The sequence below is a fragment of the Chaetura pelagica genome, unplaced genomic scaffold, assembly GCF_000747805.2.
Source record: "Chaetura pelagica isolate M959 unplaced genomic scaffold, ChaPel_1.0 scaffold10, whole genome shotgun sequence".
NCBI lineage: Eukaryota > Metazoa > Chordata > Aves > Apodiformes > Apodidae > Chaetura > Chaetura pelagica.
Window position 1 is genome coordinate 9,590,612 of NW_009952263.1, and position 22,416 is coordinate 9,613,027.

General features: G+C 39.5%; 1 protein-coding gene across 1 annotated transcript in view; it reads right to left on the reverse strand.

Annotated features, from left to right (window-relative positions):
- The window catches only part of CREB5 (cAMP responsive element binding protein 5), a 223,805-nt gene that overhangs the window by 177,551 nt on the left and 23,838 nt on the right, over positions 1-22,416 (reverse strand). Inside the window, exon 4 of the mRNA XM_010007553.1 lies at positions 4,365-4,537. Coding sequence (XP_010005855.1) covers positions 4,365-4,537 — 173 coding nt within the window. The remainder of the gene's footprint in view (positions 1-4,364; positions 4,538-22,416) is intronic.

Below are 22,416 nucleotides of genomic sequence, written 5' to 3' on the forward strand. Positions count from 1 at the left end.
CCTGTGTTGGGAAAGCATTTAATCCCATGAAAATATGATAAACTGGAAACAGAGAGAAATGTATGGCATCCTGGGAGGGAAGAGAGAGGAGCAGGAAGGAAATGCATAGGTGTTGAAACAAATGCTGTGTGTGGGGACTGAAAGGCTGTCCTCCCACTGGAACCATGATTCTTCAGTACACAAAGGCACTAGAGGCATCTTCCAAATCCCTCCTTCTGCCTTTTCCTACCTGCTTGCATTTCCCTAAATGTGGTTGCAATTTTTCCCTTTTGATGTTGTGCCAGAAGACCATCTTATCTTGATTAAAATGCTCTTATAACACTTCGAAAACAGATAATCTACATCACATGGCTAATGCTCTATGTCCACCTTGGAGTGAGTTCACTGGAACTGGACTCAAGCCTTCCTCTCCATTTAGTACAGTGTTAAGAACCTACTGGATCTGTGACAACCCTGAATCCTCCCATGTTCCCATTCAGGTACAGAGCTGTACTCATGAGTTTCAAGCCGGAATAATTACTAGTCTTGCCTGCTACTAGCTTGAAAAACAGCAGCAGGTTACATTCTCAAGCAAGCTGAACTGTTAGGCTGCAGTCACCTACAGTCTTTGCTGGTCTGAAAAAGACATCTTACCTTGTAAAAGATATGCCCAGATAAAGCAACCACTGTACTGTGTTGTCACCCATTTGTCTGACCATAATTTTCCCATGCATTGCTGAATACTCAATCACTGGAAAAAAAGGAGTTATTTTAACAAAAAGAAGACAAATACTGCTATTGTACAGCCTAGTTCAGAGACCCATATCTCGAGCTGATTCAGCTTATCTGCTTTTCTATAACTTTGAAAAATGTATGTCTTGCATCACTTTTTTTTCTCCCTTTCCTCTGTATGCCTTACTGCTTTTCCTCCATGTATCTTATCTCCAAATGATGTGCTATTAATCAGCCTAAGACACCCTTCACTGCTAAGTGCTCCTCCACTGATTTTTCATCAGCACAAGTAGTTACTAGTTACAGCATTCCTCCCACATGCTGAAGGCTTGGGGGGGTGGAACGAGGCACGGCAAGGAGGTTAGAGGCTGCCTCACCACGTAAATACTATCTGGGAACTTTATACCGACCCGTTGGTTTGCTGTAATGATAATGTTGCTGTTTGTTCTCAACCAGGTACACGGTGGGAGGAAAGTGGGACTGCACTCTGTCTTATTTTTCAAGTTATTAACCTTCATGCTCTTCCCTTTTTCTGATTAATCTGGCTGGATGCCTGTTCAGTAGTAGCTGAAGCTTAATACCTGAAACAATGTGTGTATATACACTGTGCCAGGAAGGCTTGCCCAACAATGCACATCCAGTCGTGTTTTCCCATGCCTCCTGTCAATATCTCATCTTATATGCGAGCCCCCAGAGCCAGAGGAGGGGACAGGAAAAAAGAGAGAGGCATGCAGAGAAGGGGACAGAGGGAGGATGAAAGAGAGAAGGAGAAAAGAAAGTAGGGGAAAAAAATTAAGTCCCTCGGGAATGTCAACTGCTGTGAACTCAACCCCCTCCTCACCATGAAACGAGCTGTGTGCAGGCACAGGTGGGTCCCCTTCTCTGTTACTGGAGCACAGCCTACCAGCAGGGTCTAAATGAAGACTTTCATTGCTGTTCCCTGTTTTCATTGGAGTAAGGCCATCACAAACATTTGCAGGTGGCTTGGCCATAGTCTGACACTAAAATATTTGTGGTTGTGATAAAAATCAGAATATTGCTACAAGATGGTTCTATATAACCTTTGGGGCTTGATCCTGCTCTTACAGAATTAGCTCAATGAGAGTTTTACCCAGTTACTCTCTGCTGGTTTTACTGCTCATTAAAAGGCATATTCCTTGGTACAATTCTCCGTGGTAAAGACTCATCTACCCTTTGGGGCAGCTTCAGACATTTTAAGAAAAAGGGGGGTCCTGACCCAAAACCACAGATTCAAGAACCTTAGAATGTGGTCTTTTTAAAAAGCTGAACCATCTCAACTTCATAAGGCCAAACCAAAATGACCAAACTTTGCAGAATTCAAATATTTTCTGAATCAATCTGGATTTTTCTTCAGTTACCTAATATTGAAACCATTGTTCAGTCTGTATTCCTCGTGAATGAGTCTTGGATATAATTCTTTGCACGTTTAGAAGGAAAAGATGAAGATAAATGGAAATGACAAGATATGTTCTTTGAATAAATAAAACCAGCACCACAGGGAAAAGACTGAAGGAAAAGAAGACAAACAACAAGGATGCTCAACACTTTGGCAAGTAGATGAAGTCCAAAATGCAACAATTATCTCCTAGGACACACCATGGACAAAAAACAAAACCTCCTAGGAAGAGGGAAGAATGGGTAACAGAGTATTCTGAAGGTCACACCATAAGTCTTATTCACACACCAACTCACACAGAGACTAAAATGCTGACAATTGCTTCCCAATAGAGCAGCTTTAGACTCAGACTTGGGAAACATTTACATGATTCAGTCGCAGAGGAGAATTAAGATATGCCATGACAAAGTTTCCCCAAAAAAGACACCACTGACTAGGAAATAGGCCTCTTAAACCTCAATCCCTCAAAATTTGGAGATTCTAATCACCATGGCCCCAAACCAACGTAAAACCCAAAACCTGACTGACAGGGTCTTGCAAAACCACATGCAGTTTTTTTCTCATTATATAGAAACAATTGTTTGGAAGCCAAGTACAGTCCCATATAAAACAGCTCACCACTGAGTATTAAAAGTTGTTTGGGATTTTTTTTTGTTTTTAATTAGGATCATAATTACCACTAGACCTATTAAGCCACAATTTGAACAGGGGCTTAATCATTCTTAACTCAAATAATGGCAGTAGCTGTTTTTCTTTCTACAACTGAAAAAGAAACTGTTTCTTCCTCCCTCCCTCTTTCCCAGTCCCCTGTCTTTGAGCAGAATGAGACATGTAAGACAACAACCTTCTTGGACTCACAAGCAAACAGCACTGCACGTGAAATCTCAGTGAACACTTGTTTTGGCAATATGTAGTATACACCAAGGCACATCCATCAAATATGTTTACCTAACCCAGACTAACAGATTTCTATATTAAATATCAAATCCTGAAGTAGTAGTTGAAAAAAAAGAAAGCAGAGAAGTTTTGCCAGAGGTACAAAACTGGGGCAGTGGATGGAACCCATGCCCTCTGTGTGGCTGGATAACCCTTACGGAGCAGTCAGTGCCATAGGCCCTCCCTGCCACCATGGCACTGGGAGATGGAGAGCCTGTGGTCTCTGTATTCTGCCCAAACCATCAGGAATCTCGAAAGAAAACTCAAGAACAACTGGGTTTTGAGTTTTCAGTGCCAGGATTTCACTTTTTGGTTTCACTCTGAAGAGACTGCAAGTTGCTCATCAATTATTTAAACAATGACTGGGGACAGAGACTGCTTTTGCACTTACCATATAATGGATGTGACCAAATTACAAATGACAGATAATGAATCTAGACTGCTGCTTCATTCTCAGTCCACTGATTTATCTTTTTATCCATATGTTTTCATGCATAAACTCCCCAAATTCTCAGAGTTGTATGACAAAAAACTGCACCCTCAAACCAGCTGGGCAGTTTCCCTATAATTAAAAATGAGTTAATATGACTTAAAAATATCTCATGTTTGCTGAAAGTAACCAAGTATACAACACACGAGTGTTTTTGTTCACACAGTTCTCCAAACGTGAGCACACAATTAGAATTCAAGCCAATACAATAAGCATCCATAGCCAACTTATGGGAATAAATATGGATCCATCATCACAAATTGAGCAACTGTTCAGAAGTCTCCATGCCAAACTCCATTTATCTTAATGATCTTTTTATTTTACCTTCTAGCATTCCTCAATTAAACAGAGTATGTAGGAAATAGCCCAATCCCACTGCACACCCGGAATTCCAATTGAAGGAAGTGAAAGGATCAGCTTCAGAAACACTGCCTCTCTTCCCAGAGCCATTATAGAAACAACACGAACTTTGGAAGTAAGCAGATGAAAACAAAAAAAACTGCATGGAGAAAGCAGGACTTCCTTGCCAAGTACAGCACTCAACCACTTTTGAATCCAAGTGCCAGGTCTGGAGCAGATGTAGTAACCTGGCCATTCCCCCACAGCCTGCAACACACGTTGCAAGGGTTGCCGGGGTTCTTGCCACATGCTGGCAGGATCAAGTGCAAACTCCATAACCTCAAGAACCACAAGGACAACATCTGGTCCTACAGGCAGCTGAACATTAGGAGCCACGAGGACAACATCTGGTCCTACATGCTGCTGGAATCAGAGAGAACTGGAGAAATGAGAACATGAAAATGGAATTACCCAATCTGTCGATTTGTGGAAGGTGCTTGCGTAATGACTGAACTGGACTGTGGAGATGGCATGGCTTGTTGAATCACAACGCTGGTGTCATGGTTTGGCATCCTTGTATTTGTCAGCTGGTGAGATCCAGGTCCTCCCATTGCTCCTCCAACTGTGTTATGCATGGAGATATTCTGTGAAAAGAAGGGAAAAGGGGGTTGGTGGAGGGAAATGAGAAAGAAAGAAACGTCTTATCTTGTTTTCGTGTTCTATAGAAATACAACTAGAAATCTGAAAGTATCAATAATATGGCAAGTTACTGGCTCAGGGTAAATTCCAAGTCAATAGATCTTGTTGTAGCCAATAACAATATAAATAAATGAAAAATAACTATTCACTTTTACAGGACAATACAAATGGAAAAATACCTGCACATTGACTAATCACTCTTCTGTGATTCTGACTCATAATTTATATCAGGGATATTTAACATCTATTCTCCTAACTGAATACCATATATATTTTGTTTGACAATTACTTCTGTGCTGAGTGCCTGGCACCTTGATTTACTACAAGGGCTGTTTACTGCGTACTAGGCCTTCTTGCACTGACAAGCAAATCAAGTTTTACAGTCACATAGAAACAAACAGTACATGGTATGTCTTGAAACAGCCATTCCTATTAGCCTCCCAGAGGCCTAGAGTAACGTCACTGTATTTACACACATATAATCTCTGCTGCGGGTAACCTGGAGCCCTTAAAAACTTCTTAAAAAAAAAAAAAAAAAAAAAAAGGATTATCCTGCAGTGGATTCTTGCCTGCTAAGTGCACCCTAGAAGGATTTTTCCACCTCCTGCTGCTAAAGCTGGTGATGCAGGAAGCATGGTATTTTTCCCAGCCCTGGTACTCTCTTTAACAGAGAACTCACAGCCACAGAGTGAACAAGCCATGAGAGACCAGGATGCTTCTAAGGAAGGAACCTTGGAATAAAACCTCTCCCCTATTATCCCTGCACACACAATACACACTGCTGCTAAACCGCAGGGTTTGACTTGGCCCACATTTAAAAATAAACAAAGCTCTCAAGCCAGAGATTACCCACAGTGTATGCATATGAAAAATATGGTAACCTTGAGAGTATTATTCTTCCTATCAAGCACCAACATGCAGATTGTTAGCAGCCAGAGGAAAGAAACTTTCCATTTCCACCTCATGCTTGGCTGAGGAAAAGGGAAAAAACACCTTTACATGCACTCTCTGCCACCAAGACTCAACACAAAGCATCTTCCCAATTGTTGCAATTCTCAGGATCGAAAACTAAAGTTACATTTCATTCAAAATTCAAGTTTATGAGCCAATTTGTCTAGGAAACATGTAAAAACCACACAATACTGCTACATAAAGCTAGTGAGAAAGGAAACTCAGAGCTCTGCTCAAACGTGCAGGACAGGAGAAGCAGACAACACATTGAATCCCAGACCTAAAAGAAATATCACATTCTAAACCAAAACAAGAATAAAACCTTTAGATTTCATTCCCCGTGGAAAAGGAGCCAATAATTAGAGGATCTGCTCTGAAGGCCTTAGCTGTCATCCCCCTGAGTCCAAAATCTAATATGCTTCAGGTGATTTCAAAGGCTCCTGTGGACACAGGGATCTCTTTCTTGCACAGGAGGTGCTCCAGACTTCATAAACACACAAAGAGGCAGGGAGGATGCCACATGGTTAGATCTCTTGCTCAGTATGAAGAAGAACCATCTCTGAGCTCCTGTTAATAACTCACAAAGTATGAAACATGTCCAGCAGTAGAATAGCCAGTATTCTCTTAGGAGCATGGATTGCAAGTTAAAGCCAGATCAAGGACTTTAACAGTAATTTTTCATAGCTCAGTGGTATGTCACAACTATCAGGCAGTAAGAGGAAATAACCTTTGATATATGGAATCTTTTCCAAAAGAAGATCTCCCTCACATACATTTCTATAAAAATGTCACTTCTTCAGTGGCTTAGTGTTTTTTATGAAAAATATTTCTGGTAAAAAAAATAGTCTATACACACACACACATATATATGTCTATCAAATCTAGTTCAGGATTCAAAACCACACTGGCTTTTTTTTACCATTACAAGATTGTGCAAAACCAGGTCTAATAATCTATCCATCTGCAAGTACATCTTTTAGTACAATCACTTCCTAAAGTTTCACCATTATATTAAGTGCATGTTTTTCAATTAAAACCTAGCAATATGTGATATTAACTTATAGTGCTGTTTCAAAGTTTTAACAATTTCCAATAAACTGTATCTTTTGAGAAAGTAGGCTGAATGTGTAATGCACAGGAAGTAAAAACAGAGTGAAAGCTGTCAATGCATCCAGATGTCCATTCTTCTCAGTACTGCTAGCTTTAATGCAAGTCCTGTTGTTGGGCAGGAACTGTACCTTTATACTATGCTGCCAAGAGAAAGCCTAAGATTTCCCAACAAAATGTCAAACTCAGCATGACTCTCACATTCATAAGAAAAGGATTTGGCAATCTCAGAATAATTTACATCAATGAAGTGCTTGTGAATTTACAGAGAAGTTCAAGCAAGTTCATACTTAAATGACAATGCCTCTGCTTTGAAAAATGGCAGGAAAATAATGCCCCATAGATCTGACACTAAGTCTATCTGATCTAGTCATACATATCATGACATGCAGAACGACTCTGCATTACCAGCACAGCAAGACTAGGCTTGTTGCATGTGTGATGCAGATGGCCTTCTGAATTCCCAAAATGGCTTTGCTGTATTGAGCTCTGCACCTGATTCTGGATGGATGTGGATAAGATATTAATGAGTTCCTTGTAGACTCAACTTTGGGACCTCATAAAAACAAGACAAATTCAGCAACATTAGCCAAAACTGAGCCCTCCACTTTACAGCTGAATTGTTATTTGGCTGGGCTGCTTTCAGCTCTACTTTCAAGGAGTTCTGCATGCTCTTCTGCCAGGGATCAATGAAGAACACCTCACTTCGACTCCCTAAGTCGACTTCCTAAGCCAATGGTTAAGATGAATTGATACTAGGTGAGGAGTTCCCAGCACACCAGCTCAGAGAAGAAGTGAACAGGAGTGATGACATAGACAGAGCTCTCCCTCTGCTTTTAACACTCACAACACCCATCCATTCTCTGAGACAGTAGGACATACACTCAGAGTTTTCTCAGAGATCTTCACAACTCTCCTTCAACATTGGAAGAGGGCATAGGAGCTTACTATTACTACCCATTTTATTAAACTTAACCTAAATGTTCATACAAGGAACAAGCCACTTGCATGCCAGGAGCTGCAGAGACATGAAAGACATCCCCTGCCCTTAAGATTAATTTAATGGATCTTAATTAAGATCTAATAAATTAAGAGGAATTTATTTCCTCTAGGACTAAGTTTCATCCTTATCAAAGCTCCCAGTCACTCCCTCTGAAATAGAAACTGGGATTGTAACACTGAACAGCTTTTATAGAAATGCTCCTCTCACCCATCTGTTCATACTGTACACTCCAGCAGTATTTAACACTAAAATAAATAACATGAAAAACAACAAACCATATCCACAAACTGTTTTTAAATCAACATGCTCATTCTCAGCCTTTCCAGCTGCAAGAGGAAAGGGAATAGATAATCATCAACCTGACTTCTCCCCAGTTCCACTTTATTCCCCGTTTTAGCTTCAGTCTTTCAAGAAAACATTTGAGCATTTTTCTCCCACATGCGACCGTTTAACTTTGGATAGGCAACACACGGCTCTTTTTTTCTAAAGGCTAAAAACTTCTTGAAGTCATACTTCCATGTTCTGGTGGAGAGGATTACACATCACTCCACAAGAACACACACCCTGTTGGCAAGCACAGCAGAGAAATGACGGCTCCACAGACACAGGCAAAATACTCCCCATGACTCCAGGCAGTCACCATTTCCACTAAATCCTGGCTCTTCCAGAGAAACACCCATCCATGTCACACTGCACTACCTGTATCACGCATCTCCATCTACCAAAGGCAGAGGATGAAGACAGACACATCCTTTACCATCCACTGTAATATTCTGAGTTTCAAACAAAGATTATTTATGATACTAGTTTGGTTTTTAAACTGTAAGAGCCAGTTTCTGAACCAAAGCCAGTTTATATTTTCCTACGGTTCTTTTTTAACTATCAGTTTTAATGAAAATTGCCAATAGCAGTTTTATACAAACTGAAGACTCACTCAGATTGTTCTGAATGAGCTTTTAGATCCATAGAGCTGTCACCTATAACCAATTGTGCATACATATTTTTTGCAGTCTATCATATACATTCTAAAGTCGGAAGGTGTTAGCCATGAAAAAAATGAGAGAAAATCCAGTTCATCTAAACAAAGACAAAAGCACTTTTTGGTATTTTTTCTGTTTTCTGCAAAAAATAATTTCAAGGTATTTTCCCAAACAGCAACTTTAAATATTTTTACAATAATTCAGGAGAAAAGGCATCAACTTTGAAAAAAAATTAAAATTTAACCTAAAAATAAAATATACAGCAATATTTTAGTATTTATATAGCCTGTCCTCTCAATTAATTAATTTTAGCAATGATAAATATTCAAAGCTGTCCCACTTTCAGGCATTTTACAATTTATGGGGAAAGAAAATGTGCATTTCTAACCTAAAGTGTTCTAGAAGGCTCTACAGACACACAGCATTCAGGGCAACCAAGATACATCTTTAAATGGCAGCTACATGTGCACTTTTAAGAAGTGTACAGTAGCATCTTGCTTGATTATGGAGATCATAACTTCACAATATACATAGTACACAGTAATGGAAGCCACCAGTGACACACTCACCCACTGCACATGCTGCTTACAAAACAAACAAACAAACCTGCTAGCTTAAAAACGTGGAAGACATTGTAGAGTCATAGAATCATCTTGGTTGGAAAAGACTTTTAAGATCATAAAGTCCAACTGTTAAGCCAGCACGTATCCCCACATGGTTAAGTCCACCACTAAACTATGTCCCTAAGTTCTACATCTCCACATCTTTTAAATACCTCCAGGGGTGGCAACTCAACTACTTCCCTGGGCAGCCTGTTCCAGTGCTTGACAACCCTTTCAGTAAAGAAATTTTTCCTAATATCCAATCTAAACTTCCCCTGGAACAACTTGAGGCCATTTCCTCTTTTTCTATTGCTTGTTGCTTGGGAGAAGAGAACAACCCCTACCTCACTACAACATCCTTTCAGATAGTTGTAGAGAGCAATAAGATCTCCCCCTCACCCATTTTTCTCCAAGCTACAAAATCCCAGTTCTTTCAGTTACTCCTCGTAAGACTTGTTCTCTAGACCCTTCACCAGCTTTGTTGCCCTTCTCTGGACTCGCTCCAGCACCTCAATGTCCTTCTTGTAGTGATGGGCCCAAAACTGGGCAGGCTTCAAAAATATTGTAATCATATACAATATCCATAAAAATTACTAATCCCTACGAATTCTCTGCCAACAGAAGAAAAACATGATCTTAAACCAAAAGTTATCAAATCTACCCAGAAAAAGCATCAACTCATTTATTTTCTCACTATTTAGGTCATTGTGTGTGGAAAACACCTTCACACCAGACCATCAGAACTGTTTCATCTGTTACTAGTGTGCAAGATCTGAAATGCCATAAGCACACAAGTAAGCTTGCTGTCCACTCAAGGCCAGCAAATATAGCACAGGAACCAGGGAAGAAAACAGGTAAAAAGTTAACCAGATTCCTAACACAGCTGAAAGTTTACAGGAAAAAGAAAATCTATTAAAGATTTAAAATTTTTTTAAAGGGAAAAAAAGTTTCATAATGGGAGAGACAGAAGAATGTAAACTTGATGGATACTGCAATGCAATACTTTTTTTAAACTGTAACATCTGTATGGCTTGAATGAGGAAAAGCACTGAAGCAGAAAAAAGGACACAGAAAGGAACTGCTGGCTATTGCTGTTTAGTAACATTAAGCATAGAGACAAAGCACTAGGAAGATCTTATTGCAGACTGCTAAAATCCATTTCACTCCCTTACTTAGTGAGAGGTATGAAGTCATTGAATGAGGCTGACACATAAAAATACAGAACTGAAGCCAAGGGATCCATTCCTCAAAACGTTTCAGAGAAAGGCAAATGCTCACTTAAACAGCTACCTGATAAAAATGGCACATTAAAAAAAAGACACAAACAAAACAAACAAACAAAAAAACCCAAAAAACAAACAACAGCTGGCATGATGGATCCCAGAAAGCAGAAGGATTCTTCCCTGCCCCATGCCCCATCTAACATCTACCCCTGAACTGGACACAGCTGGCTGTCCACACGAGGCTGGAGAATCAAAGGCCAGGAGCAGTATGAGTATATCTGACTTCTTGAACCCTGGGCACCACTGCTCAGTCAAATGTTATCAACCCGATCTCCTTAGAGGTAAAAATGTAAAGAAAAATTGAACTCCTTACTCAAAAATGACAAGTAATGATAGGCAGATGGTGGAGAAGAGAAACATTGCTCTCATTGAAATCCTAAAGCTTTGAATCTGTACTTATCAGCCTCGGCCACTGGGTTCCAATTTTTTGGATCACAGACCTCTGTCAACCCTCTGAATTTCTCACAGAGCACTCTGTGCTCTTATCATAAATTGTGTAATCAAGGCAAGATGGTTCCACAGACCAGTTGCAGATGACTTACCACAGCTTTGCGACCACCAGCAGTTCACAGACCAGAGTGCTTCAGAGCACTGTGACTAGAATTTCTTGACAAAAAAGATAACATTTCTAAAAGTATCAATGGACTTCAGCATCCCTTATGTTAAAGTCCTTATGTTAAAATGTTTCCAGTCTTTTGGAGCCTTAATGGACAATTATTGTTAATTTATATATATAAAACTTGTGTACTGGGGCAGGGAGAAACTTTGCAAAATTTTATCTGAACTATCTAAGTTGGAACATGCCAGGAAGCTTCCTTTTTGTTTTAAGTTAGGATGAATTATTCTTAAACATAGACATGGCTGCTTCTGAAAAGGCACAACCAACAACCACAACAAACCCCTCATAAATAATCTTTTTATCCTGTTTTCTTTCAATAGCTGTGACTATGTCATCAGAAAGTCTTTCTGAGATATGCTGGGTGATGCAAATGAAACCTCAAGTCTGCTAATCTCCAGCCAACTACATGGTGCTGCTAAGAAGCATGGCACAAGACACAGGACAGGCACGTGAAGTGCTAAGCCATGTATAAGCCATCTCAAGGCTCCAGCAGTCACCACCATAATTTGAAGTCCAAAGGGCTCATTTAAGCACCACTAATCCTCTTAAGGCCGCTGCCTGAGGGGTGACAGCCATGCACAACATCTCTGCAACACAGCTTGTGCCCATGACAACCTGGCTTCTGTCCCTTCAGTACCTGGAGTACCTCCTCTTGTCTTCCTTGCACCTTTTGTGGAAAATGCACGTGAACTTGTTTCAGGGTCATGTTAACCCTCCCTGCCTGTCCTTCATATGTTAACTGCTGGTTTAAGCAAATGCTCTGACTCCTCTGATATTTTCAACAAAATGCAGGAGATTTAGAATTTCTGCTTTATCTTAATTTTTGTGACATGATCTAATTACAGACATTCAGTGGTGCCCTCTAATTACCAGTAGAAATGAATACTGAAAGATGACCCTTGTCTTCTACAATTCCCTCCCTTCTTCCCCCACTACCCTCCTCATGCCCTTTTCAGCATGTCAGTTCAGACTACACTTTTGACATACGAAGCCTTCTTTACATACAGAGTAACACATGGTATGTAGCAGATGTACCCACGATAAACCATTTACTAGGGGAAAGGGAAAAATGTGATACAAAGGAAATGCAATGAGCATATTTTAAAGGAGAAGGAAATTTTAGAAGACTGGTCTCACCAGAGTTTGAAAGGAAATCGCTTCTCTGTGGGAAAAGATGACATCAGATTGCATGCTTATGCCTTGAAGTTTCCTTCAGATATCTCCCATTTTCCTCAGGGTTGGTTGTTTCATGCAGAACTACTTGCCCGAGATAGCCATTTAAGCATCTTAGCACAAAGAGCTGCTTCTGTTCAAATACACATCAATAACACTAAGTGTGCATAGCCCAGTTTGGGTCACTCAGGGTGTTTTGCACTGCTACCACCACACTACATCCTGCTAAGTGGGAGGCTGCAAAATGGGGAGCACAAGTGGCTGCCTGGCTCTACCCAGTTCTGTAATGCTTTATCAAAAGTCACAAACTGCCTATTTCATTTCTTCCAAGTTGCCTATTGTGACATTTATAAACAGGAACCTGGCAGCATGTCAATGGTGCAAACTGATTTCCTTTCCTAAATACAATTTTAAAAAGCAAATAAACAAGGTTATGCCTGCTAATGAAACATTATATGCCATGCTGGAGCTAGTTTTTCTCCAATGTATTCTCTAGAGCAGATGGAACACCAATAAACACAAAACAACAAACCCTTTTATAACAAGCATGTTTATAAGAAAATACATTCTCCATAGAACTTTGTCTAAGGAAAAAATGGCTTATATCTGTAATGTTATCTTGGGGACCCAATTATGGTCCCATTAGATTGCTGTAAACAAGGGAGCTTGCCATGATTTTCAAATAGAGAAGGGCTGGTAAGAAACTTGAAAAGAAAGAAAAGAGACTTGCCAGGACGCTTACTAGGTGTAATTCCTACAGGCTTCAATTGAAATCAAGGCCTTATTGTGCCAAAATCTGTAGACACATTGATGGACTACACTTGCCCACAAGCCTTAGAGTCCAGAGACAAAGCAAGGAAAGAGGAAGGAAGAAAGAGAAAAGTAAGTGATTTGTGTAGCCAAATATCAGGACTCAATGGAAGGGGTCTTTTTTCCAAGTCCAGCATCTTATTCACTATATTGCACTGTTTCTCTGCATCTAATATTTATATGTGAATGCAGAAAACCAGGAGACTTCAAATAAATTAAAAACAACAACAAAAAACAAACAAACAAACAAATAAAACCACAAAACCCGAGAAAAAGTATTATAAGCTCCACCCTGAGTTTTTTACAGCCCTATAATTTCATTTCTGTAAATCAGAGAGAAAATGCATGTACAAAGTGGGTACTCAAAGAACCTTCTCAAAGTAGGTGCATGTCAACTTTTGCAGGACAAGCAATTAGACATCCAAAAGCAGCTGCCAGACCTGGAGGCCAGTCAGAGGGTAGCTGAAAACCTGGCTTTCCTTTCTTTATTGTAAGGAGTTTTGTTTTTATCCATCGTGAAACAGAAAGCGGGAGGAGGGAGGGCGGCAATCCTCCAGGAACTGCTTTAAACAAGCCTTTGATACTGCTAACTGAAGGCACTAGGCTTTTCAACATTATGCAAACCATTTATAATCTCTTAATAGCAAATTCACAGAGACTGTACTTTGGCATTTAAATTCATTATATTTTATTTAAAGCTTGTTTGAAATTCTCAGTATTGATTTCACTGGCATAAGTTATTGGCATCATGCATGAGCTACAGCAATGGCTGCTTGACTGCATTCAATGACCAGAACATTTTTTAGCCAGAGCAGTTGGTAAAGCAGAGCAAAGATGGTAGCAACAAAACAGCCAGTGATTTTCCATTCAGGCAGTTTCAAGCAGAAAACCAGCAGGCTCAACTCCTCTGCTAAGAAGTCAAGTGGAAAATGCTGCTACCCTGGTAATAAAATGCATCTCCTAAATATTCTTTTAACTCCAACCCACCGCAGCAGCTGCATGCTGGCTAGTACTACATGGGGACTAAAACACGATGCTGTGTTTTAGTCTTTGACTCCTGGAAAGGTTCAGGAGTCAAAGCCAAAGTGGTCTCAAAAAGCACCCAGACAAACCATTTGCTATATACAAGTGAAGTGGGTTGACAAGTGAACTGGTTGGAAAAGAGTTTTGATCAGTGAAACTCATACAATGAGCAGTGAAGCATAAAGCTGGGATAAAGTTAAGTCTTCAGACATCCTGGGAAGTAATCACAAAGGAAAGCATGCAGTCTTGCAGCATCCACAATTGTTTCAATCAATTTTAGGCTGATGTTCTGGAATAGGAGAGCTAGGTTAGTCTAGATCTTGGACTAGAAGAGCTTATGAGAATTAAGTTCATTGATTAGAAACATTCAGACAAAATTAATAAATTCTGTATCCATAAGAGTTTAAGATGTTAGGGTTCAGGAAGGCAAAAATGTTAAATACACTTTAGCTAAGAAATGCTCATTTCTAGTGAGTACAACAGCTACAGACAAACAGGCATCAAAAGAAAGTGTTCTCTGCATCTTCATACATGGTTCTGACATTCTGCAGTCTGGTTAAGGAGAAACATGCTGCCCTTGTCCATCTCTACCTTTCCTGCAGTGGCAGGCAGGAAAAAAAACACTAGCAAGACTAGGAGAACAATTCTGCTTAGAAGAAAAAGAAACTCAGATTGGTCCTCTGGCAAAAAAAAGCTTGCTGACTGTCCATTGATGAAGGCCTGGACCTTTGGTCTTAATGCACAGCTTGCTGGGGATCACTGAGAGAAGTGCTGCTGTTAACAGGACATAAATCAAGTAAACAAGCTGGCATGGTGTTGGGACATGTAGCTTCCCAGATGTGGGACAGCAGAAGAGATGGAAATACAATTCCTTGGATTCCAAAGGTTTTCTGCAGGTCAGCTGTCTGGGAGACTGCATAGTCATCCTTTTCCTCACTCTGCTACAGGTTTAATGCATAACTTTGAGCAAATGACTTCTCATCTAAAGCAGGACAAGTATCTTCAACAGCTACAGGGTGCTTCGAAGCAACAAGAAGTGAATAGCTTCTAGAGACAACACAGTATACACAGGAAGACAGTATAATATGGCAGTGCCTGAATAGAAGGGATTTTTTGGTAAGAGAACAACTCCACAGGACTTTAGAGTAGCACGCATTTGAATTTCAACTTCACAGAAATGAGGAGAGATCATAACCAAGATACTTTAACCAATACAGGAAAGAGTTACAGTAGCAAGACAAAATAATGGTTCTTTGGGGACTAGAAACAGGAGAAAAGGGAAGGATGTATAAAAGCAAAGAATGACAGCATGTTCAAGTGCAGGAGCTGTTCTTCAGAGAAGGGAAGTTCATAATCTGCAGCAAATGGGGTCCCATTGAAGCATTCTTGACTGTACATTCAGATCTGAGCACTAAAACTGCAAGCCATTTTAAAAAAGTCAGGCTAAAAATCTTACTGAGGTTATATGGTGGTGGTGGTGGAGGGGGTGGCTTCTCAATTGCAAAAGCAGGACTCATTTGGCTCAGCTGCTTTTCTGACAGGACTAAATGAAAAAAGCAACAAACAAGCTGCACTGTATTTGATAAAGCTACCAGACAATCATCCAGATGTACATGCTTCCAGTCACACTAATTAAATGTGGTGTGGAGCCATCCTGGGGAAATTACATACTATTCCACATGCTTCTGAAATGCCTTGATGAGATCTTTCTCCACCTGAGGAGCCCCAACACTCATGTTCCTGAGTAATAAACAATTGGTCCTCCTGTAATGGTGTGACCCAGCTAGATTTACACCTTCACACAAGGAGGCAAAAAATACTTCAGACAATGGAAAGCAGCAGCTTCAGCTGAGCCATGGACCAAACAGGGCAGGCATACATCCTCGAGGAACAATCTAGCTGGACATGGAGAACAGTCATTTTGAGTGCACTCCTTCATGCAGCAGCTTTTGCCTACAAAGTGGGCATCAGTGAGATGTTACAACCAAAGCAACTTGATACCTGAAAGCTCAGGGACAGAGGAGAGGGTTGGGAATACCAGCCTGGCACAAGTAGCACCACAAACCTGTTCTCAAAAGCAGACAGTTAATAGGGTCTTGGCATTAAAGAAGAGCATACTAGCTTGAACACAGTAACAATAGTACTTGTTTTAAACTCCTGTGGAGTCAAGGAGTTGCTGTCTGATTTTTCTTTATCATCAGAAGATTTCCAGATGTGCTCTGTAAAGCCACTTGATCACACTGTCTAAGCACAACTAAGTAGATTTCCTGTAAGATAGTGCTCTGAAGTTGATTCTGTGCATCTTTTGGATGGTTCTCTAAGAAAATTACAGTGGCAACTCCTGGTCACAGACAGTATTTTAAAGACTCAAACTGAATATAGCTGCTAAACAACATAACCTACATCATTCTTGGTCATTAGTATATAGGAAAAGGCAACGTAACCCTTATGTGATACTCTGAAAGCCATTTCCCAAATGTCTCATAACTGAATCTTTGAACTCATTTCAATTACTTGGCACAAATTGTCAGATTTGAGATCAAAGGCTAAAAAGCTAGCACTATTTGTGACTTGATGCAAGGTCTCCATCAAAACCTGGGGCATCATCTCACATTCCTGACACACAGTTCAGAAAAGATTTGCAAAGCTGAATCCAGGATTTCCAGAGGTGGCCCTGAATTTTGGCTAGTTTAATGCTTCCAGAAGTTGCAAACAAGGAGGCTGGCAAGTTTGTCTGGATTTATTAATTGTGTCTGATGTAGTAAGACCAGAAATGTTAATCCTCCCAACAAGATTTATTAGGTATTGGCAGGGATGTGTATGTAAGTTTAGCATTCAGAGAAAAGCTATTCAACAGAGAAAGAAAAAAAAAAGAAAAAAGATGTAAACTCAATAAGGTTCAAAGCAAAAAAAAAAGAAAAAAGATTTGTGTGATACTAAAGCATATTCTTTGTTGTTCTTTTAGACTATTTGCTTTAAGGCAGAAATAAGATAGTCTGAATTTTAATAAGATAGGGTAACGAGTCTGTTTTGCAAGGAGTCCAAAATGATTATTCTTCCTTCAAAAAGGACAGACAACGTAACACCCTACAATACTTAGTCTGTCTCTTTTTACAGTAAACATTGCTAATGCTCCTGGAGAGGGGCTGACCTTGCCAGCCAATTACATTATGCTAATTTGTCTGTTACTATAACTCCTACAGAGGCATTCACAGCTCAAAGCAGGACAGAGATTTATATTGTCTCTTCCAAGCTGCAGACTGTGGACGTTAATCTCTCTCTCTCTCCTTCCAGTTACAACTCTACATGGCAATATCTACATGCAGTGCCACTGCACATTGAAAGTGACTGCTACTGCCAGCTTCACTCAACTTAAAAGACAAGCTGTGGCCCTACCTTGCCCTTTTAATAACTGTCACTCTATTTAAGAATGCGCATGTTTGGTAACAGCTGTTTTCCTATGAGAACATATGGTTTCTCCTATGCTTTTGAAAACACCACAGGAATGTATTCGCTTGCTAGATACTAGTGCCATGTCACTATATCAAGCAACAAAATCATCAAAAGGAACTGCAATATATTTTCTATGTTATACTCATGTATTACAAAAATATATATTGCTTTAAAGCAACAAAAAATCATCCAGCTGAAAAGATTTAAAGCAAAAAAGGGTTCATAATTTTGGAGTTACGTGCAATGCAGTATTGATTAAAGATGGGATAAAACACTGGTCTTCTACAAGCATGCAGCAAATAGCATGTTTCAAGCAAGCAGTTTACAGTTCATATTGTGTCATTAAAAGAACCCTCAAGAGATGTGGCTCTTCCAACTGCTGAAAAGGTCAGAGGTTTCCCTAGCATCTTTAAGTTGAGATATGATAAACAGAGTATCAAAAGCAACTGAGTTTATTATAAACTACTGCCCATCAAGTAAATCACAGTAGTGATCTTTACATGCTTCTCCCCAAAACAAAAAACAAAAGAAAACACAAAAACATGCCTTATGAAAAAGTCTTATGCAAATTTCCCATTGGCTCTAAAAATTATTCCACTGGGATGTTTGCAGAGAAGAAAGTAAAAATTACATTAAACTCAGTTTATGCTCTAGCATCAAGCATCATCCAGAAAGTCACCCAAACTTGACTGCAAGACCTTCTGAACATACCATTATCTCTATTCCAGTTCTTTTCATAGAACTTCAAAAATTGAACACCTGTGTCTTTATGTCAGTTAGAGTCACATCGAGAAAAAAAAAAAGCAAGACCACACTGAAATGTCTGTGGTTTATTACATATTAACAGTGAGAGGGCACACATGGAAGTCCACACAAACCTGCATCACTGCTTTTACAATTTGCAGCAGATCATGTTGTGCTACCGCCTGCAGTTAATGCCCTGAGCCACAGCCTGACTTTTAAGAAGGTGCTTAAGCACATGAAGCACAGAGGTCAGGAAAGCTGACGAACTGGTGAAACCCCTGTGACAGCTTGAGGTGTGACCCTCAAGCGTCTGGTCGGCTCCTCTCTCTCCATGGGTTATGGTTCCCTCTGCACAGTCTGTGAAAGGCAACACTTGCCTGGTGGGCACATATGTCGCTAAGAGGATCCAACATTTTGCAACCTACTGGCAGATGTGCAGTAAACCCACAGTGACCTTCTTTCTAAAAGTAAGCAGCAATCAAAGATTGAATAAGATGCCCTGGGCATAAGAGACACAAGAAAACAAGTTGATTCCTTGAGCAATTGCTCCTACCAGTGAGGATCTAATGCACCAGGGACAAACACAGAAGTCCTTAGAGGAGATTAATACAGGACATTTCACTTGAAACATAGGAACTGTGTTTGAAAGTCATATAAGCCAAGGGATGGAATGGAAAGACACTCTCACCTAACAAAAAGATGCTTCGCAGTTAGTGAATAGAGGCATAACCTTGTTAGCCTGGTAAGACACCACAAGGAGATGATGAAACCAACTTTCAATACCAATTTCTTAACAACACCCAGTGCTCTCAATCCCAGAAGGTAACTGAGAGTACCCTTTGTCTAAGGTGACTCTCTCAAGCTTAAATGAATAGCAAGGTCAGAAAGCAGTTTATGTCACGAAGGCAAATAGTTAATATGTCACACTGGTCAGATCTGCAAAGAGCACAATTAAATCAGATTTCCTTCTCTTTCTGTATGCCAGAGGGAAGGAGAAGGGAAGAAGAGAAGAAGGCAAGGAGAAGGGGGGGAAAAAAAAAATTAAAAATGTACAGCCTGCCATTCACATGTTTCATTCTGTAAAAAGCAACAGTATTCCCATAACTCTAGTTCTTCCCTAGAAAAGAAATGGAGGAAGAAAAGCTTGATTTACAAATACATGTCCAGTCTTTCTGAATAGTTTTGTGTAAAAGTAGTTTTGGGTGATAACAGGTAATTCCAAAAGGCACAACAGTGTGAGAAGACTTAACTGTACATACAACAAAAATTAAATCAACTGCTTAAGATGTCATACAGCACACAGCATATTAAAACCTAATAAAAATATCTATTAAAATATATTGTTAACCTACATTTCTCTTTAGAAATAGAATATTGGCTCTTCCATGAAGCTAGTTAATTTGCTGGTAATGATCAACACATGATATATTTCTGAAGTCTCCAAAATTTAATTTTCTACTAATTTTCCAGCTGATAAACAAAAGGAAACTGCTCTTCCTGCATAATTAGCTTATACTTCTATCATGAACAGTCTATACAAGGCTATATCTGTACTATCTATATGACAAAGTTTCATCTATGACCTTGCTATGCATGCAGGCAAAAAAAATATGTATTTTTTTTAAAGCAGCACACTAAAGACTCCCAAAATCTTCAGCAAAACTCATTTTATACTAGAAGAGATCCAAGATTACCTGATTTTACACACATATAGCTTCTGGATTAAGCAACATTTTGAAAATATGTAGTAAAAGGAAAGCACAGAATGGAAGTATTTCAAAGCTGAAGGTTTCCAGTCAGTTCAGTGGATTTACAAAAATAAATCTGGTCCCTTTGCAAAGTTTTAAAAATTTCCCCACTGCAAGTATAACTTCTGGTTATCTCTTTACTAACTGTTGCTGGCAGAAGCTTATCTGCTTGACAGGAGAGAGAAAGTGCATTTCAAATTAGCAGAATACCACATTGCTTTACATCCCAAAAGGGATGAGGGTGTCTATCTGGCACAGGTCATGGAAGTCAAAGTGACAGGGATCTGATCCAGACAGTACCTGTATGGACACACATTAGGATCCTTAGCTGCTCAGTTCTTTCACACTGTATTAATAGTCTTTGAATGTACCAACTCTGGAACAAGCAGAGATTTTTTTTTATTTTCTTGGAAAACATGCTGTAGTATTAGGTTAGTAATTTAATCCTGTTGGCAATATAATAGCTTTGGGTATAATCCCTCACGTTATAAAAGTAATTGCCATAATCATAACCTACATTCAATTATTTTTTTTGGTACAGTGCAGCTGCAGTGGTTTCCCACTCCCAACCTGCTGTCCTATCACTGAGGACACAAGAAGGGGCAGAAAGCAAAGCTCACAAAACACTACTACAGCCCATCCCTCTCCCTTGCCTAATAGCAAGTGACTCCCCATCCCAGTTAATAAAGAGCTCCTTGTCCCTCCATTATGCAGTGTAATCTTTAAAAGATTACATTCTCATTTGGGAATGAGCCAAGAGCCAGTGGGAAATTCTCTAGTAAATTGGACAGAGAGACAACAATATGAAGGGCAGCTGGATGGCAGCACATTTTTTTCAGGACATTCCTATTCCTGGGGCCCTCCGGCATTGTTAGAAGTCCTGCAATCTCGGCTCTTTTCACTGCTGTGTTGTCAGGATAATGCAATTCAAGAAGAGGGAGATACAGATTAGCTGGTTTGAAGATGGAATGTGAGGAAGCAAATATTGAAAAGTAGTAGGAAAAGAAGGGGAAGGCCCAATTACATTTTTAAGTCTTACCACCTTCCATAAAAACAAGGGAAGAGCACTTTGTTTTAAAACTCTGTATTAAGTGTATCAACCACAATAGTAAAATACATTTTCTATTTTCTTCCCTGACTGTTATCAAGAAGGCAATTTGAGCACTCCATCACTAATAGCATATTAAGTCTTATTTTGAGAGGCACATTTCCCTCCATGCCCCTTTCACCTTGCCTGCACCTCCCAACAGATGTATTTGCTCTGTGGAACCTACTTTCCATCCCACCCTATCTGTGAAGCAGGATGGAGAAAACCAAAACAAGACAGGGCAGGCAGCTCTATCCCATTTTATCCCTGCACACAGAAGGATGCAAGTGAATGAGAAAGGCAATTGGATTTTGTTTGTTTGTTTGTTTGTTTGGGGGTTTTTGTTTCTTTTTTTAGAGGGAGGGGGGTGAGGGTCTGGTTGTTTTTTTGGTGATTTTATGAGGGTTTTAGGTTTGGGTATTTTTGTCTTCCAGTATTACTGTTTTTTAAAAGTACTTTCTCAAGAATACACACACATTTATGTATCCAGAATATTGGATTGGTGCCTCACGTTCATTTGGTCAATAATGGCATACATACACTACCATCTTAGTACCACTTTTTGTTAGAAAGTACAGAAATCTCAGGGGAAAAAATGAAAAAGCCTATAACAAATTAACTTTTTTTTTTTCTTTTTTAAGTAGCAGTTCTTTTTTATTCCCCTAGAAGAATAAGGTTTTAAACATAACACAAAATTCCAATCATTATTCCCTTTCATGCAACATAATTAAGTTATTTATTAGGAGGAAGTGAAAAAATAGTTGTCACAGCAGGGTATCAGAAATATTGTTTTTACCTTTAAATTGCTATTCAACCAACGACAACTTTCTCTAACTGCAGGACTCAAGTAATAACAGTCACCTACAGTCCATGGGAGGCAGTAGTTAAAATGCATTGAAATAGAGGATTGCTTGCAATTTAAAATCTTAAGTGTTGGGAAGTCCTGATTCAGCAAACTATTTATATTCAGCAAACCCCTACACACATGCTTGAAGTTAACCACATGTTTAAGAGCTATTGAAGTACACGGACTTTGGCTCCATTTCAGAAAAATCAGTTATATACACACTCAACTGGCTGAGATGGATGAAGCAAAGCAAAGAAATTGGGATAAGAGAACTGTACCTAAAAAGATTCCAGCCAAACAATATTTCCCAAAAAAAAGAACTTATGTGCAGAGGTGTAATACACTTAATAGCTGTCCCGGATTTCATGAAGCATATACATTGGCATTTATACTT